Raw genomic sequence first — 18,023 nt, 5'->3', positions numbered from 1 at the left:
TTAGTAACAGCACACAAAGGGTGGAGGATGTGCACAACGTTATGAATTATGGACGTTCCAGTTCTGAGCTCACTGATTCTGTGTCAGGCTGGTCATCATTTGAAAGCAGGCATTTGAAAAGTGAACAGATAAGCTGCGCACTCACCACGTTCCTCTTATTGTTTCTTTTGTTCTAGGCGGGTGGCCTGTATAGCCATGGAGAAAACCAAGCAGGAACAGCAGGCAAGCTGTACTTGGTTTGGCAAGAAGAAAAAGCAGTACAAAGACAAGTACCTAGCAAAACACAATGCAGGTAGGGTTTCCAATGGGCTTTCTGCTCCTACATTTTCTCTTCATACAGAGAAAAGTTGCATACGGATAAATCAGCTCTTTTGGGTAAAATTAAATGTGCCACATAAGCAGTGTGTGTTCAAGTGTGTTCATATGGACTAATAAGATAGCAAGTTTGTTGTTTACCAATAGTGTGCAGAGTTAGAATTGACCTTTATACATTATTTTTAAAATTATTATTTACCTTTTTCTGAGTATCGGACAACATCAATTCACACCCGACTTTGAATGGAATGCAACAATGAGCCTGTTTTAACATTCAAGGACAGCTTTAGCGTGCACTTCACTTTAAGGAATCTCTGGAGCTTGTGTGCTACCACCTGTTATGTAACAAGCTCCTGTTACCTTAAGCTGATGCCCATCACCAATTCAGTCCAGGTGGAACCCCTTCAGGAAGAACGCACATATATCTTAAAATTAGTATTATGTTTATAGTTTTTATGTTTTTAGTTCCTGCTATTCAGTGAAAAGCTGGCTTGTACACTCATGGGATAGTTGTCAGCGACTGTTGTTGAAACTGTCTCCATGGAATGATCCAGATAGTAGTGCCGAAGCTTTAGGGAACATCTCTGTGTGCCGTGTGGTGAGTATGTGCAGGTAACAGGGCCCTGTACTGTCTGGCTCAAATAACCCAAGGCCCTGACTGCAGCACTACCACAAATAGCAGGGTGACCTGTGCCAACCACATAGCCAAGTAGCTGTGTGTCTGATTCTGCCTGCAGTCCCTGACCACACAATCCCCTAAAGAGAGCACCAGAGCTAGAGTCTGGTTTAATTTTACTTGCAGTACCATAGGGCCTCATTAAAAGCATCCGCAGTAAAAACCAGGCTCATTATCTTGTTAAACTGGCTAATGAGCACACCTGCTTATATTCCTTTACTATGACAAGTGTGTTTGTGTGTGCATGTTCTCACGGGGACCGCAAAGGCTGTAAGTGAGACGGCCATGTTTTCTGCAAGAATTTATGGTCTTTCGAGCTCAGGTGTCAAGAGCCACTGGTAGAAAGCCAGGGGGAAGAAAGAGAGAAATACTGAGTGTGCCGCTGCACTGAGTGACTCGTATGTCACTGTAAAATACATTAATGTGTACAGCAGAAGTTCATGTCTTCACCATGGCTTCAGGTACAAACCAACACACAGACTTCCACTGCAGCTGCACTTATGTACATGCTCTCTACTGTAACTAGGTGTAAAATTTACAACCACACTACAAAATTATCCTGACATTATGAAAGGCAGCAATTACCTGATCTTGTTAGAGGCATGGTGCTTTGTGCCCCACTGCTTTTAACACCTCATATAAGTCCCTACTTCAGTGTGTAATACTTGTTGCTTACACAGCTAGCTCAGGGTCAGGTTACCACCTTTGAGCACTTGGTGCTAAACGATGCCATCATCTTTTCCTTGTCAAGACATCATTGGTGGTGTGGAATGCTGTAGAGGTGAGCTTCTTGAAGGATGATTGTTAGCTCACACTGTAGACACCACCCATAAGGCCAGAAATGTACTCCATGCAAGTATGTGAATGCAAACCCTTGGATTTCATGCATCATTGCGGAATATGTTGAAACAAACCATTATGCAACGCAATTATGTGTTGCATTCTCAGTGTTGCTGCAGGTGGTGTTATTGTGGGCACTAGCATTATCCTCCTGTGACCCGAGTGTGACTGCTGCATTTTCCATTGCCCTTTTTGATTTGTAACTAGTAGCACGTAATAAACATGCAAAAAACCATTCTAGGCCAAATCGTTTTTCTAAAAATGTATGTCAACATACTGTATGTGGACAGCGGGACTAAGTTGTGGAATTTTAAATAATACCAAGCTATAGAAAGTCAAATTTTTTTAATCAAATGTTTTATTGTTTCCATGAGTGTTGGTTATTCATGTTTTTGAGACGTTGCAGACATTACATCAGATATTAGCATAATAATTCTGATTCAAAGTAAAGGCCAACATCATCCAATCACTGCCAACAATGTTAAAATAAAATTATACATGATGAATTCTGAATCTTTGTACTGATTACCATTGTCCCATGTCTGCCAAACATGTTGATTGGTTCAAACATCATCTGCATCCTATAAAAATGGCATATTGGATGAAATTAGAGACTCTAATCATTTGACTTAAACAGGTTTCAATGTAAAAACTTAATTAGGTTTCTTACCAGATGTAGTTTTGTTGCTGTTTCTTCCAAAGACAAACTCCGCTGTGATTGCCGCCATATTGTTTTGTCACATGACTCGGTGCATCAAAAGTTTAACTCATTACTTCTGAACTGTCAGAACTGATCAGTAGGTTTAAATTAATTTAAATTATGTGTTGCTTATAGCGAAGCCAAAATACAACATCCACACATGTGTACGCGGGGTAGCATGAGGCTAACTATCTTCTTCTACAGTCAAGTGTCTCACTACTACTACTACTACTACTACTGTTATGGAGGAGAATCTTGCTCAGCAAGTTAGTCAAACTATGCTAATCTGTTCACATCTTTATAACTGTCTACCTGAATAATAACACATCTGGTTTAATAGCACAAACATCTCAAGTTAACTCAATCACCCACTTAAGTGCTGTAGTTTGTTACCACCACAGTTATGCTAGAGGGCACATTAAGTGCTAAGGGGACTGTACAAGGGGACTGCAGACTTACAATGTGTTTGCCATGCATTTGCATACTTGCATAGAGTATGTTTCTGGCCTAAAAAGGGCTAACCACATATCTAATTCGATCTGAGCAAATGGACTTGCAGTGTTCTCTGAACTGAGCACCCAATCACTTAGTTCATCAAATAGGCTGTGGCGAGCATGGCCCCCTTAGCCAATTATGGCAGGGAAAGCAGATCAGACGTAATCCCTCCTGAGCCTAGTGCCCCACTTTAGTGAGTCTGATTTGAGCTCACTTAGCCAGAGAGGCAGGCAATGGGACTTTTTAGGGTAGTACATCCTCTTTTCAGGTCTTTTTACAAATTCCTCTAGTCTTGTCAAACAGTTTTGTTTTCGTTTTATTGGGGGGGAGGGGGTGTAAGAGGTTGGAGCTTTGGGTTTTTTCCAGATGAGCTCTAATGCTCAGCTTCAGCTCTGCTGAGGAAGGGAAATGGGAAGCAAATAGTTGGGGATTTTCAAATGGGAAGCAGTTGGGAAGGGGTTGTCCTTCACAAGGAGAATTTCATCCACTGAAGGTCCAGACTTTGGAGACCCAAGACAAAAAACGCAGAGTTTATTTTGCAGCAACAGGCTTGTAAAGAGTATAGACCTCTATTTACTGGCATGTGCATATCGACAAGCCAGGAAGTGCTTTTCTCAGAAAGGGATCAGTTGTGGCTTAGCCCAATATAGTTTTGATGTCCTATAAAGCCCCACCCTTGCTCTGTTGCATTCTAGTCATTTCAGTCCAAAACAACTTTTAATTTTTTGGTAAAAATCATAGAATTTTCTATTACTATAGCAAGCATCATTATTACGATTGTTCATACATAGGGTCTAGGATTGTTAAACCCCTAACTTTAAGTTGTAAACTTTCACTCATAACTTTGCTACAGCCATGAATGATACCGTAAATCGTGTGGCTTAAAGAGGAGAGGTGTACAATTTTTCTAAGTGACCTGATTTATATTTACACTCAAGGAGAGACTTGAGCCACATCTAGGGACCAGAATATCATAGAGACTTGGAGGTGTGTTTTTTATTTTTTACTCAGTCCAGCTAGCAACCCCCCAGAATACCATAGCAAGCACATGCAATATGCAGTGCTGGGAGGAATTAGGTATACCGTGTAGTGGTAGAACAGTGTCAGACGCTAGAGATTTTGCTATATTGTGTATACCGCAGTAGATATATTTGCATGCAAGAATGATGAAGAAACATGGAGTAATTTGAAAATTGCTGCATGTCCCAAACAAGTCAAAACAAGAAAGAAACTGTTATTAATGGTTCCAAATAAAAAGAGAAAGTTATCAAATGAAAAGAATTACCTGTGATTTGTATGGTACTTAACGCCCTGGATTTTTCAAAAATAGATGTTATCACATGGTTATTTAATATATTTAAGTTTTTTTTTTTTTTTTTTTTTACATTTCCAGCAAATAACTACAGTATATTATGATATATTCTTTTACTTTTATTTAAATTACTCATACTGTGAATGCTAATTATAATCCTTACCAGATTATCACAAAAACATCTTAATTCCACAATTTTATTGCAGCTTTCAGGTTTCAGCCTTAATTAGCAAGTGCATTGCTGTGAATGTCATAGGCATGTTCTATTGTTGAGAGCCCCAGCTTCACTCTCATGCTCTGAAACACCATCCAGAGTACCCAGAGCTCACGGATGGCCACTGGATGATCTCTGTTATGTCTCTGTGCTTCCAGAATTAGAGCTTTGAGCGTGCTGCTTGTTGTTCTCTGTGTTTACTTATGTTCTGTTATCTGAGCCATAACTTAATGATCCCCCTCCCCTGTCCATTTTACATGCTGTCTATCTACCAATGGCGCTGTGCATGTAAGTAACTCTGTATGACATACAGCTACTGCTTCAGTTTCTCTCTCTCTCTCTGTCTGTCTCAGTCAACGCCTTTGCTGTGGTGATTTTATTAACTCTATACCCAGCAGGGACCTGTGATACAATATTATATAGATATCTGGGTTGTAATACGGCAGTTTTGCAATTTGTTTTGATTAGTGTATCGCGTCTCAAAATTGCGATTATATTGCGATTCTTTACTAACTTGCTTCTCATTCATCTTCAAGGGACTTTGCTGCTCTGTGAAACAAGTACCGAGCTTCCTGCTTTGCGTAGAGCATATGAAAAAAACACTAGGGAATAGTTTCGTATCTTAGTGCCAGCATGTTTAGCATTACTCATAAAGCCTTGCAGTACAGACATCCTTTCAAAGAATTTGGGTTTAGACTTATATTCTTAGCTTATTCTGAGTTTGCATTTTGGTTAAATGGAGAGAGCATTCTTTGACCTAATACCACAGTTTGTTTCGTTGTCGTCTTGCACACATAAACATCTCTTTTTTGCCAAAAATGTTAATGTGAAAAATGAAACTAAAAATATTGATTTTTGGTGTTATATTATCAATACATTATAGTGAGGTAAAATATAGCAATACTTTATTTTTATTATTATTATTATTCCACCTCTACTTTTTTAGCAACCTCAATTTCCCTATCTGTCACTCACTCGACGTTGTTGTCGATGTAGTAACACTAGGGGTCACTCTTGGGAGCCAGAGACACCTCTGGTCTTTGATAAAAGGCCAATGAAAATTGGCAAGTGGTATTTGCATGCCACTCCCCCGGACACACGGGTATAAAAGGAGCTGGTATGCAACCACTCATTCAGATTTTCTCTTCGGAGCCGAACGGTCATGCTCATTGAGCTGAATAGCACTGTTCATTCACCTCTGCTGGATCTGATGGCGCATTTCAGCGGCTTCTCCCTCCTCTGCACTGGTGCACTGCAGAGAACGCCCCTGGGCGCTTCGGCAGAAAAACTAGAGAGTATATCTTCTGAAAGAGCGTTTTTCCCCTCTAAAAGAGTATATTTCTCTAAAAGAGCGCACACACGGAACGTCTTTTTAAAGATGCGTTTTTCTAAAGATGCCTTTCCGATCGTGTGTTATTCCTGGTTGCGGTCGTTTTCTCTCAACTTTGGATGGTCATGATCGCTGTCTTTCGTGTCTGGGCACGACCCATATGGAGGCAGCGTTTATGAATGGTTCATGTTCTCACTGCAAGAACATGACCATGGCAACGTTGCAGTCGCGGCTTGCTTTCATAAGAAAGCAAGCCACCCCAGCAGCTCCCCGCCTCGGTCCTCCTACCTACGGGTATGAGGTCAGCGCGGCTAGCACTGGGGCAATTTGGGGACCTCGATGGGATCGCCTCCGCCGGATATCCCCCCGCGGACCTCCCATTCCCCAGCACGCTCGTCTGCCCCAATCGGGCTTCCGGATGAGTTTGCCAGCTCGTTGCACGGCGAGTCTGGCTTCTTGTTCGGGGCCCGAGAAGATGATGAGCTCTCGAGCGCAGCATCGGAGAGCGGGCTTGTCCAGTTGGACGCAGAAGCCTCAGCTGGGCTTCCCCCTTCGGGGACGGTCGCACAGTCACAGGCTGATGCTGAAATGACGGACATGCTTTCCCGGGCGGCCGCGAGCGTCGGGCTAGAGTGGAACCCTCCGCTCTCCCCTGAACCCTCGCGGCTTGATGATTGGTTTCTGGGCTCACGGCGCCGCTCAATACAGCTGCGCCCTGCTCCAGTGCCATTCTTCCCGGAGGTGCATGAGGAGTTGACGAAGTCGTGGGAGGCACCTTTTACTGCCCGACCCTGACTCCGCAGTTCCCCCGCTCTCACTACCCTCGATGGCAGGGTGGCCAGGGGCTATACGGCGATTCCCCCGGTGGATAAGGCGCTCGTGGTGCACTTATGCCCGCAGAGCACCGCCACCTGGTGTGGACGCCCTAAGCTCCCGTCCAAGCCCTGTAGGCTCACGTCGTCTCTGACGGCTAAGGCCTACAGCGCTGCTTGACAAGCTGCCTCTGCCCTGCACGCCATGGCTCTCCTGCAGGTCCACCAAGCCAAGGCGCTGGGCGACGAAGGTCACGGCGCGGTCTCTCGGGCGGACGATGGCCACACTAGTGGTCCAGGAGCGCCACCTGTGGTTGAACCTGGTCGAGATGGGGAGGCCGACAAGACACGGTTCCTTGCTGCCCCCACTTCCCAGGCGGGCCTATTCGGCGACACCGTTGAGGACTTTGCCCAGCAGTTCTCTCGCTGTATGTCACAACTCGTCCGCCGTCTCCTCCTCCGGAGTCGGCAGCACCTCAAGTCGCTGCGGGCCACTCACATCCCGGGCAACCTCAACACTACAGCGGACGCGCTGTCACGGCAGGTTTCCCTCAGGGGAGAGTGGAGACTCCACCCTCAGGTGGTCCAGCTGATTTGGAGTCGATTCGGTCGGGCACAGGTGGACCTGTTCGCCTCCCAAGAATCCTCCCACTGCCCGCTCTGGTACGCCCTCACCGAGGCTCCCCTTGGCATAGACGCGCTGGCACACAGCTGGCCCCCTGGCATTCGCAAATATGCTTTTCCCCCAGTGAGCCTGCTTGCACAGACCCTGTGCAAGGTCAGGGAGGACGAGGAGCAGATCATCCTGGTAGCACCCTACTGGCCCACCCAGACGTGGTTCTCGGACCTCACGCTCCTCGCGACAGCTCCCCCCTGGCAAATTCCCCTGAGGAAGGACCTTCTTTCTCAGGGACGGGGCACCTTAAGTGGCGGAAGACCTAAGTGGCCTACCACCCGCGGTGGTAGACACGATCACTCAGGCTAGGGCCCCCTCTACGAGGTGCCTATATGCCTTTAAGTGGCTTCTATTTGCTAAGTGGTGTTCTTCTCGACACGAAGACCCCCAGAGATGCGCAGTCGGATCAGTGCTTTCCTTCCTGCAGGAGAGGCTGGAAGGGAGGCTGTCCCCTTCAACCTTGAAGGTGTACGTTGCTGCCATAGCAGCACACTACGACGCAGTTGACGGTAAGTCCTTAGGGAAGCATGACCTGATCATCAGCTTCCTAAGAGGCGCCAGGAGGCTGAATCTCTCCAGACCGCCCCTCGTTCCCTCAAGGGATCTCTCCATAGTTCTTCAGGGTCTACAGAGAGCCCCCTTTGAGCCTTTGCAGTCAGCCGAGCTTAAGGCACTCTCCTTGAAGACTGCCCTCCTGACTGCGCTCACTTCCATCAAGAGGGTAGGTGACCTGCAAGCGTTCTCTGTCAGCGAAACGTGCCTGGAGTTCGGTCCGGGCTATTCTCACGTGATCCTGAGACCCCGACCGGGCTATGTGCCCAAGGTTCCCACCACTCCTTTTAGGGACCATGTGGTGAACCTGCAAGCGCTGCCCCAGGAGGAGGCAGACCAAGCCCTGTCGTTGCTGTGTCCGGTGCGCGCTTTATGCATCTATTTGAATCACACGCAGAGCTTTAGAGTCTCTGAGCAGCTCTTTGTCTGCTTTGGTGCACAGCGGAAAGGAAGCGCTGTCTCCAAGCAGAGGATCGCCCACTGGTTTGTTGACACCATAACCATGGCATATCTCGCCCAAAACATGCCGCCCCCGGTAGAGCTACGAGCCCATTCTACCCGTGGTGTAGCGGCTTCTTGGGCCCTGGCCAGAGGTGCCTCTCTAACAGACATTTGCAGAGCAGCAGGCTGGGCAACACCCAACACCTTTGCAAGGTTCTACAACCTCCAGGTGGAACCGGTTTCATCCCAGGTAGTGGCATGCAACACAAGCGGATAAGCCCGGGATATCCGGCCGGGTGTATCACTTGCACATAGCGCCTTCCACCTCCTTTTGAGCTGAAGACGTGCGACATTAATTCCCAGTAGTGTTCAAAAAATTTGTTCCCTGGTTGACTTCCTCCGAGCCCTGTGGCAGTCGAGTGTTCGGAGAGACTCACTGCCGGCCCAGTACACGCACTAACTAAGAGCCCTGTTCTGGGGTAGGTGTTCCGCATGTGGTGGTTCCCTGTAAGGCTAAACCCATGCAATCTATATCTTCCGCTAGTTCGTTTCCCTACTGGCAAACTGCGTCTTCCTTGGGCAGAGCCCCTCTGCCCCAGTCTCCATGTTTGTAGTAACTCCTCCCCCCATTGGGCAGGATCTACCTTGAAGGCTCTCCACATGGTTGGAAAGACCATGTGACGTATTTTTCCACTTAAAAATATCCCCCCCTCTCTTCGGGCGAGGTGTGGTCTCCGCGGTGTCCTCCTCTTGGGAGGGACACCCCCTGACTAGACCTGGCGGCCCAGTCGGATAATCCCCCTTCTTTTTTAGGGAGTGGAAAAAGAGAAGGGGAAAAGAGGCCACGACTGGGTTAAGCCTGTCTTTATATTTGGGTAGTCGACTTGTCCCCAAAAAGGGCCATTCGACACTCATAACTGTGTTGGGGGAGGTTACGTGTCGACCTGGTGTGCTGGCTATGAGGCACACAGCAAGTCTGCCCACCACACACCGCCAGTTCACGTAACACCGTTCAGCCTTGTGGTGTTTTGTATAGGGACCCCTAGTGTCACTACATCGATACCAACGTCGAGTGAGTGACAGATAGGGAACGTCGTGGTTACTGGTGTTCCCTGATGGAGGGAACGAGACGTTGGTCCCTCCTGCCACAACGCTGAACTACCCGCTGAAATGGCCGGACCTTATATCGGCTCCTCAGCGTAAAACCTGAATGAGTGGTTGCATACCAGCTCCTTTTATACCCTTATGTCCGGGGGAGTGGCATGCAAATACCACTCGCCAATTTTCATTGGCCTTTTATCAAAGACCAGAGGTGTCTCGGGCTCCCAAGTGTGACCCCTAGTGTCACTACATCGACACCAACGTCTCGTTCCCTCCATCAGGGAACGGAGGTTACACCACTAACCACAACGTTTTCTGTTATGGAATCAACACAGAACAGAGCTTTTTCCATTGTGTGTGTTTAAATGTTTGTGTAGTATTAATGGCTTACCTTCATTAATTTATTGTGTTTATTGTGTATTTTTTAGATTTTTATAGTCTGTATTCCTTCAACCTTGTGATCCTTACGCATTTATATTCACTGATCCATAGCACAACATGAGGTTTCTCTGTGTGTGAATCCATTAAGCATCCTACATTAATAGAGCTGCATACTCAAGGTCATGTGAAAGAGGGAAATGAATCATTTAAGGCATCTATTCAGAGAGGGAGAGATGAGTGCTGGGATCAGATTTCACGTGGAAGCGACACAGATGGCTCACGTTTCCCACAGCCAAGTCAACTCACCGTCTCCCCCCTCATTCCTATGGCCCAACATGCCAAGTTTCCCAGTTCGGATCTTTTGCTGAGTGTGAGCTGCTGCAACGTGTTCAGCTCAGTCCCTGTGCTGCATTTGAACACACTGATAGATGAAGCCACTTTGGTACAGTGGAGACTGAATTTCACTCAGTCGCAGTATCAAAACCCCACCAGGCCTGTACCATTACATAAGCAGCCAAAACACCTGCACTACAGAATTAGCCAAAATATCCTCCTTTTCATATAGAAGATTCCAGATATTTAACCATGTTTGATACAATTGATCTGTTGAAGTCTAACAATTGTAATAACATTTAAAATAAATCCCTCCCCTCTTTAAATACCAATTTTCTGTTTCTTCTAGTGTTTGATCAACTAGATCTCATCACATATGAGGAAGTAGTGAAGTTGCCTGCATTTAAGAGGAAAACATTAGTGTTACTAGGTGTGTATGCACCTCTGGGTTTAATTCTACACTGTACTTTTGTTAGATGGCACAAAGCATGGCGCTTATGTTTGTTGTTGTTGTCAACTGGCAGGTGCCCATGGCGTTGGCAGAAGACACATCAAGAACACACTCATCACCAAACACCCAGACAGATTCGCTTACCCCATTCCACGTAAGACTGCACACTGCAACTCTTGTTAAATGAATTGACAACGAATACTGATGTCAAAATTCTGCCCCAAAAGACACGACCAGACCTCCAAAGAAAGACGAAGAGAATGGCAAGAATTATTTCTTTGTATCCCACGACCAAATGATGCAGGACATCTCTAACAATGATTACCTGGAGTACGGCAGCCACGAGGATGCAATGTACGGCACACGCTTGGAGACGATACGCAAGATCCATGAGCAGGGACTCGTAGCCATATTGGATGTAGAGCCACAGGTGAATGTTTTATGCAGGGTCTGCTTTAACTGCACTTGTTATTCATTAATCCTTTAAGCTTGGTAGGCTGCCGAGAAAAACCTAATTATCAAAATATTAATAACTACAGTCTTGACTAACACAATGCAGGTAGGCATTTTGACCAAAACTGAACAAGTGCTCTGAAATTTGCAGACAAATCAGAAGTGTTCTGTTTTGATAATTTATTAATAATTTTGCACTACATATTATTGTAATCTGTAAAAACATCAGACTGATCAAATAGCCATGTGTCATACTGTAAGTCGTTGGAATGCTCTCAAAAAGTAGAATTCAACCTGCATATTTGTTTTACAGACAAAAATGTAGCGAGTAATAGCCAAGTACATTTCTTTGACATGTTACATGTAAACGTGTTGCTTATAAGCCGCGTCTTCACTTATAACTTCACGAAAAATAAACAATACATAAAATATTATATACCACTTATAGGAGGGGATTCCCATTAAAATGAGACGTAATTGGATGCATAGATCATTAGATAGTCCACACGAAGCATGCTGTGCACACGGCACATAATGTGCTATCTTGTAAAAACCATGTTAGCTTTCCTGGATCAGATGATTTAATCGGAAATTATGTTGTACGTTGTCCAGCATCATGGAACGCTAAACCAATCATATTAGGATTCAGGGCCTGTAGTCACAAAGATTTTTATCTTACCACTAGGAGTTCTCCAAAGAGTTCCTAGCTAGGAGTTTTTGCTAAAAACCCATTCACAAAACTGCTAAGAGCAAGTTTTAGTAAGGAAATCTTAAGATAAGTGTAAGGTGGAGTTGACCTTGTTGCTATGGATGATGTCACGTTTTATTAGTGCGCTCTTTTAAATCACCCTCAGTGATTGGTAAACAGGGAACAGCTATTTGTCAGGTAAGACAGACAGCGATATACATATATATATATATATATATATATATATATATATATATATATATATATATATATATATATATATATATTTATATATAATTTATAAATGCATACGATAGATTTGGTTGATAGATTTTCGGTTGATGATCATTTCTTCATCCTGTAATTAAACGAGCGTGCATCCCATCAACAGCATCCAATCACCGCCCGCGATTGCCGTGATTCTCCGTGAATGCCCCCTTTTTTCTCTGCAGCGAGCGTGGATCCATAGGAAAAAATATGCTATGAATTGTTGGATGATATGCGGTCTGGAGAGTGCAGATATAGTTTCATAGATTATTCTGCTGACGAATAACAGAAATTCCCAATTCATCCGCACTACACAGTTTTATTTAGATGCGTCCAGGGAGCGCAGAGTTGTCAAAACCTTTATCTCTGGTGTAATTGGGTTGTTTCAGTTTGTGGGAGAGGTAATTGCATCTCTAACTAAGTTTACAATAATGAAAACACCCTCGAGATTCAGGGGATACCTTTTTTAAAGGTCAATGTCAACATAATATTTATAATATTATATCATTAATATACATAGACTCAGTTGTGATTCAGGAGATTCCTTTTTAAACAGTCAATGTCATTATAATATTCTAATATATTGTTTTTAATGGTGGATTGACGACAGCAGTCATGCTTCTGATCATTTGTGAGTAACTGTCATGGGTTTAGGAGCTACTTTTAGCATTAAAATGCTTAATGAATTACTCTTAGATGAAAACTTTACGAGTCCTAAAATTAGGAGTCCCTAATTTTTGAGTTGCTCCTAAATTTCCACGTTAGGAGCAACTTTTAGCCTTAAGAATTTTTGTGAATACGGGCCCAGATCGCTGCAACCAGAGGTGGAAGTCATCCAAATATGGGCAGAGAGGATTGTTCACTCTAATTACACATGGCCACCAGAAGATCACATCAAGTATATGATACAGACTCAATGATGGCTCAAATGACACAGAATGGAACTGAATGAGATCTCGTTACTCATGCCTGCATGCTTTGGAGAGAGAGCATACCTTTAGTCATTGCTGTATTTGCATGTGTAATTAGTTCTTATGTACAATGAATATGTTTCATTTGTTTGGAGAGGCTTTTGGACACTTGGATATATTATTTTTGTAATGCTATTTTGCTTTGTCATGTCAACACAAGTTGATTGGGAACAAAAGCAGTTTTTCTAAGCTGCCTTATTTACAACCTGAGATATATAATGTCAAATCATAAAAATAAGAAAAAAAAGTTCACTTTTGGCTCAATTTTGTTTTTGTGATTTTTTTATTTATTTTTTTATTTTATTTTTTCAACTGTTTCTTAGGCTGAGAGTCTCGTAATTTATCATAATCTATATTATTAAAAAATTTGATGTTTTCTTTAAAATGATACCAAACATTTGTTTTTTGGGGGCATGCCTCTGAAACAGGAAATCTTTAAAAACACCTTCATATCTTAAAGGGTTAATTGGAGAAGATGGTTGAACATTACAGACCCTGTGAAATCGCAAGCAATTCTCTCTCTTATGTTGAAGTATTTTCTATTGACACTGGAAGTTTGGGCGGGACATACTGAAGGGCTCACCCCTTTTTTTAAAATAGGCAATAGCCTTTAGTTTATATCACAGCCATGAATAATTATTTGCCATTCGGTTGCAGGTGGAGGGACATTCTCATTCTAGAAAGCATTAGTTTGGAGAAAATCTGTTTAATGCAAGATGAGTCATCAATATTTTTGGTCCATTTTCCTGGAATAAAAAGACGTATATCTGTTAAAAGTGAAATCTTTTAGGAGTACACTAGCATATAGGTGACTTCAAAGCTAATTGGCATGTAATACAAGTTCTTTAAACTTCTAGAAAGTGTTAATTTTAAGTGATTGTGTCTTGTGCTTCATTGTTTTCAGGCACTGAAGGTGTTACGGACATCTGAATTTGCTCCCTATGTGGTTTTTATTGCTGCACCAACCATCACCCCTGGCATGAATGAGGTGATGCAATGATGCAATACACACACACACACCCTTCTCAAGAGATAAAACCATTGTTAACCCTTTGTAGAATGTTTAACTTCAGTTTTATAACCCCACCTAACAGCTTTGCCTTCTTCAGTTAAATCTTTTTGCATGCACCTTTTGTTTTGGCTTATGTTTTAATTTCTACTACCTTTCCCTACATCGCACTCAGCTTCCCAGATGGTGCAGGAAGCTGCCTGTGAGTATGACAGGAAGTCAGCTTGGTTCTAGTGCCCAATAATCTTTACTCAATGATGTTCCATTCCATCCATGACCTTTATAACTAAGGTCAATTAGACAGATGGATTTTCAAGACTTTTGAGAAAACTATGATTCACATCCCAGACATTTTTCTGAAGATTACCTATAATTTCTTTATATAATCTAGTACCAGCCTCCCTAACTCTCCCACAACTAGCTGTTTATAGCAGCGCTTAACTTTTGGATAATACAGTGGCCCTAAAAATTATTTGGACTCTTTAGCCATTCTTAAAAATGCATGAAAATCTTTTTTTTTTTTTTTTGGATTTTCTCCCCAATTTGGCATGCCCAATTCCCAATGCGCCCTAGGTCCTCGTGGTGGCGTAGTGACTCACCTCAATCTGGGTGGCGGAGGACGAATCTCAGTCGCCTCCACATCTGAGACAGTCAATCCGCGCATCTTATCACATGGCTTGTTGAGCATGTTACCACGGAGACCTAGCGCATGTGGAGGCTTCACGCTACTCTCATCCATGCACAACTCACCACGCGCCCCACCAAGAGCAAGAACCACATTATAGCGACCACGAGGAGGTTAACCCAGTGTGACTCTACCCACCCTAGCAACCATGTTAATTGGTTGCTTAGGAAGCCTGACTGGAGTCACTCAGCACGCCCTGGATTCGAAAATGCATGAATATCTTAAGCATTATATAACAAAATATCAAACCAAGTAGCATTTATTTTAAAGAACGATAGCACATACACACTTTTCAAGCAAAACATTTTTCATACAATAATGTTGGTTAGGTTTCAAATCATAAAACAATAGAAATATTGTTCAAAACTAAGACAAAAGATTTTGGACACTTTCTGGTTGTCAAACTTAGTGGAACCTGTCTGTTGTTAATGTGATCAACTACACCATTGGTTACTCTGCCAGGACACCTGTGTGAACTTGAGGGGAACTGGCTTCATACAAGTTAATTGATATTTTGTGTCTAATTTAATAAAAGTCATTTTAAATGTACACAGTTGTCCAAATATTTTTCGGGGCCATTTTATATCAGATGTCCTCATATTATGATAAACATTTGTATGGGCACATGGTCAGTATCTGTCCATTATCGTTCATCAATCTTTCAAAATGTCTCCTAGTTCCTGTACCTTCCTTTCATCCCTATTTACCTCTTGTCTGCTGTCTTGCTCATTCTTTTTCTTTTATTCTGCAGGATGAGTCATTACAGAGGCTGCAGAAAGAGTCTGAGATCCTTCAGAAGACATATGCACACTATTTTGACCAAACCATCATCAATAATGAGATTGATGAGACTATTCGGCTCCTTGAAGAGGCCATAGACCTGGTTTGCACCACCACCCAGTGGGTGCCAGTGTCCTGGGTCTATTAAAACAGCAATCCAATGTGTGCCCTTCAACCCTGTAACTTTACGCCCGTCAAAACCACACACTTTGCAATGCATCTCAAAAAACTTCTAAACTTTCCCTTGTTTAAACTGGGGCGAAATCCACCTCTGACATTCAACTACATGGATGTACAAGCCCTGCAGTGAGCCCAGTTTTGGCCCCTCATGGACTACCTAGACCACCTAGTGATGTATCAATAAAAAAGATCAATAAAATGAATTACTAAATATTGTTATGTCTGTATAGATAGGAGGCAACATTTTGTAGACATTTGTTTTAAAGAGACAGTACCCTCCATGCCGCATTATGATGTAGTGTCCTGATTGTTTTTCTGTTGTGTTAAAATATTTTTTTTAATATACATAAAAATCATTTTTGTATGTTCATATCGAAGCAAAAGTGCAGTATTACTACACCGGAATCCTCATCACTTTTATCTGTCCAACCCTTCCATTAACTCGGCCATCAAACGTAATCCCCACATTATCCGTGCAGCAGACCCCATCAGCTTTATACAGTCCAGAGTTACCAGTTATTTAGCTTTCATTTTAAAACAACTTTTTTGGGCGGTTTGTTGTTTTCCCCAATCCATCCTTCTTTACACATGGATACTGTCTCTCTAAAGACCTGCATAAATGTTTTAGAGATTTAAATGAAATCTCATGCATGTGAACATTCACAAGCTTCCATTCTGTCAGTGTTAGCTGTGTTCAAACTGTCACCCACAGCAGAAAACATTCCATTCTTCTGGACAAAACACATTCAAACATTCAAGTGGAGCTAGTGACAAAAAAAAATCTACAAAGAAAAGACCTATGCACATCTCTTGCATTTTGGCAACTTTGTAAACAAATGTATTTTTACCAATCATGTAGTAACGTGTAAAGTGTCTTAATTTTTATTTTATTTTTTTGTAAAATTTAAGAGGGTAGGGATGAAAATTAATACAAAAAAACTGTTCCACCATTTCAGAAATGTATAATTTGAGAGTATTCATGTTTTAATTGAGCCAAATCAAATTGAAAACCTTTTTTATTCTGTGCAGTTGTTTGATAAAGAGGTGCAGCCATGAACTGCGTGGCAAAAGACTACACGGTCTGTTCATCTGAATCATTCTGTAAATGACAAAACGTTTACTCAAACTGCCTGGTGTAAATTCCTCTGCTGATGACAAAGCAGCTCTTCAGTATGAGCTTGTTTTTTATATATATATATATATTTTTTTTTTTTTTCTTTGTTTTTTTTTTTTATGTGGTGAAGAACTCCGTGTCCTCTGCTCTGTGTTGTGTCATCCTGCTCTTTTGCTTTTCCCCTCTGTGTGAGTTAGCAAAGATGGGGTGAATGGAATCTTTTTGCTCATCTTTCACCATTTTGTTTTTCTTCCCAGCAGCTGTGGTAGGTCACGCCCTGCCGCTCAACTCTGTGTGACTGCGTTTGGGATCAGTGTCCAGTGTTTGAGAGTGAGGCAGATAGTACGTATGTTTGTTTGACCAGTGGTACTGTGTCACTTCTTTTGTAATATACAGTGTATAGAATGTATTTCTGTATATAATAGAAAATGAGAGGTGGTGTTCTACTAAAGGTGCTTTCTTTGTGTACCAAACATGCCTTTAATGCAGAAGAAAGTTTCCAAATGTATCTAAAAAGTCATTCCCCTGCTCTAATCTCTCTTCTCCACTCAAAACTAATATAAAACTGCTTTCCTCCTTAAGGGAACGTCACTTCTCACCTATGTTTGTGCCATAATCAGGAGCAGAAGTTGGAAAAGCCAGCTTCCAAACTATTGTAACATATAAATGAATGGGAGAGCCATAATTTTCACCTGCTGAACCCTGAATGACGCACAGATACCTGTGCAAGAGAGGGAGGGATTTGTGCACTTTAGCTGTCTTTGTTAAGCTGTCCTACAAACTTTACATGAATGTTGAGAAACTTTTTCAGCTGAACTGAAGGAGGGCAAATCAAACTCAACAAAAATAATGGAATTTGAAACCAGGATTAAATATGGAGAGCTAAACTATGCCGTGCTGAATAGTTTTCAATTTTGGATGAAAATTAGGCAAAAATAGTGCTTTAAAGTAAACTATGGTGGTACTTCAAGCGGGATGATATTAGACTTTCTGTTGAGGAAAAAAAAAAAGTAGTTTGAAAAGGTTGATTATTGACTACAGTACCATGACAGAAGAAATTCTGTCTTTAAAAGGCATTGATCTAACTTTACACATTGAATAAAAGACATTAACTTAAAGTACATTTCCTGTGAGAATTCATCCTGATATCTCAGGCTTGACAACATGTTAATTCTAATGTCCAAAGCCAGAATAACAAAATGTGCCCATACACTAAATATGCAGTTAAGGAGTACCATGCATCAGCA

At 42.6% G+C, this 18,023-nt stretch overlaps 1 protein-coding gene across 15 annotated transcripts in view; it reads left to right on the top strand.

Annotated features, from left to right (window-relative positions):
* caska (calcium/calmodulin-dependent serine protein kinase a) overlaps nucleotides 1-16,737 on the top strand; it is a 262,378-nt gene extending 245,641 nt beyond the window's left edge. For all 15 annotated transcript variants that reach the window (XM_051707922.1, XM_051707920.1, XM_051707921.1 and 12 more), the window contains 6 exons: nucleotides 177-292; nucleotides 10,528-10,608; nucleotides 10,703-10,783; nucleotides 10,857-11,059; nucleotides 13,913-13,996; nucleotides 15,454-16,737. In XM_051707922.1, coding sequence (XP_051563882.1) covers nucleotides 177-292; nucleotides 10,528-10,608; nucleotides 10,703-10,783; nucleotides 10,857-11,059; nucleotides 13,913-13,996; nucleotides 15,454-15,630 — 742 coding nt within the window. In that variant the 3' untranslated portion in view covers nucleotides 15,631-16,737. The remainder of the gene's footprint in view (nucleotides 1-176; nucleotides 293-10,527; nucleotides 10,609-10,702; nucleotides 10,784-10,856; nucleotides 11,060-13,912; nucleotides 13,997-15,453) is intronic.
* Nucleotides 16,738-18,023: the final 1,286 nt, after the last annotated feature.

This window comes from Myxocyprinus asiaticus, chromosome 10 (genome assembly GCF_019703515.2).
Source record: "Myxocyprinus asiaticus isolate MX2 ecotype Aquarium Trade chromosome 10, UBuf_Myxa_2, whole genome shotgun sequence".
Taxonomy (NCBI): Eukaryota; Metazoa; Chordata; class Actinopteri; order Cypriniformes; family Catostomidae; genus Myxocyprinus; species Myxocyprinus asiaticus.
The sequence above is the reverse complement of the archived record's forward strand: the minus strand, read 5'-3'. Positions and strand labels throughout refer to the sequence as shown.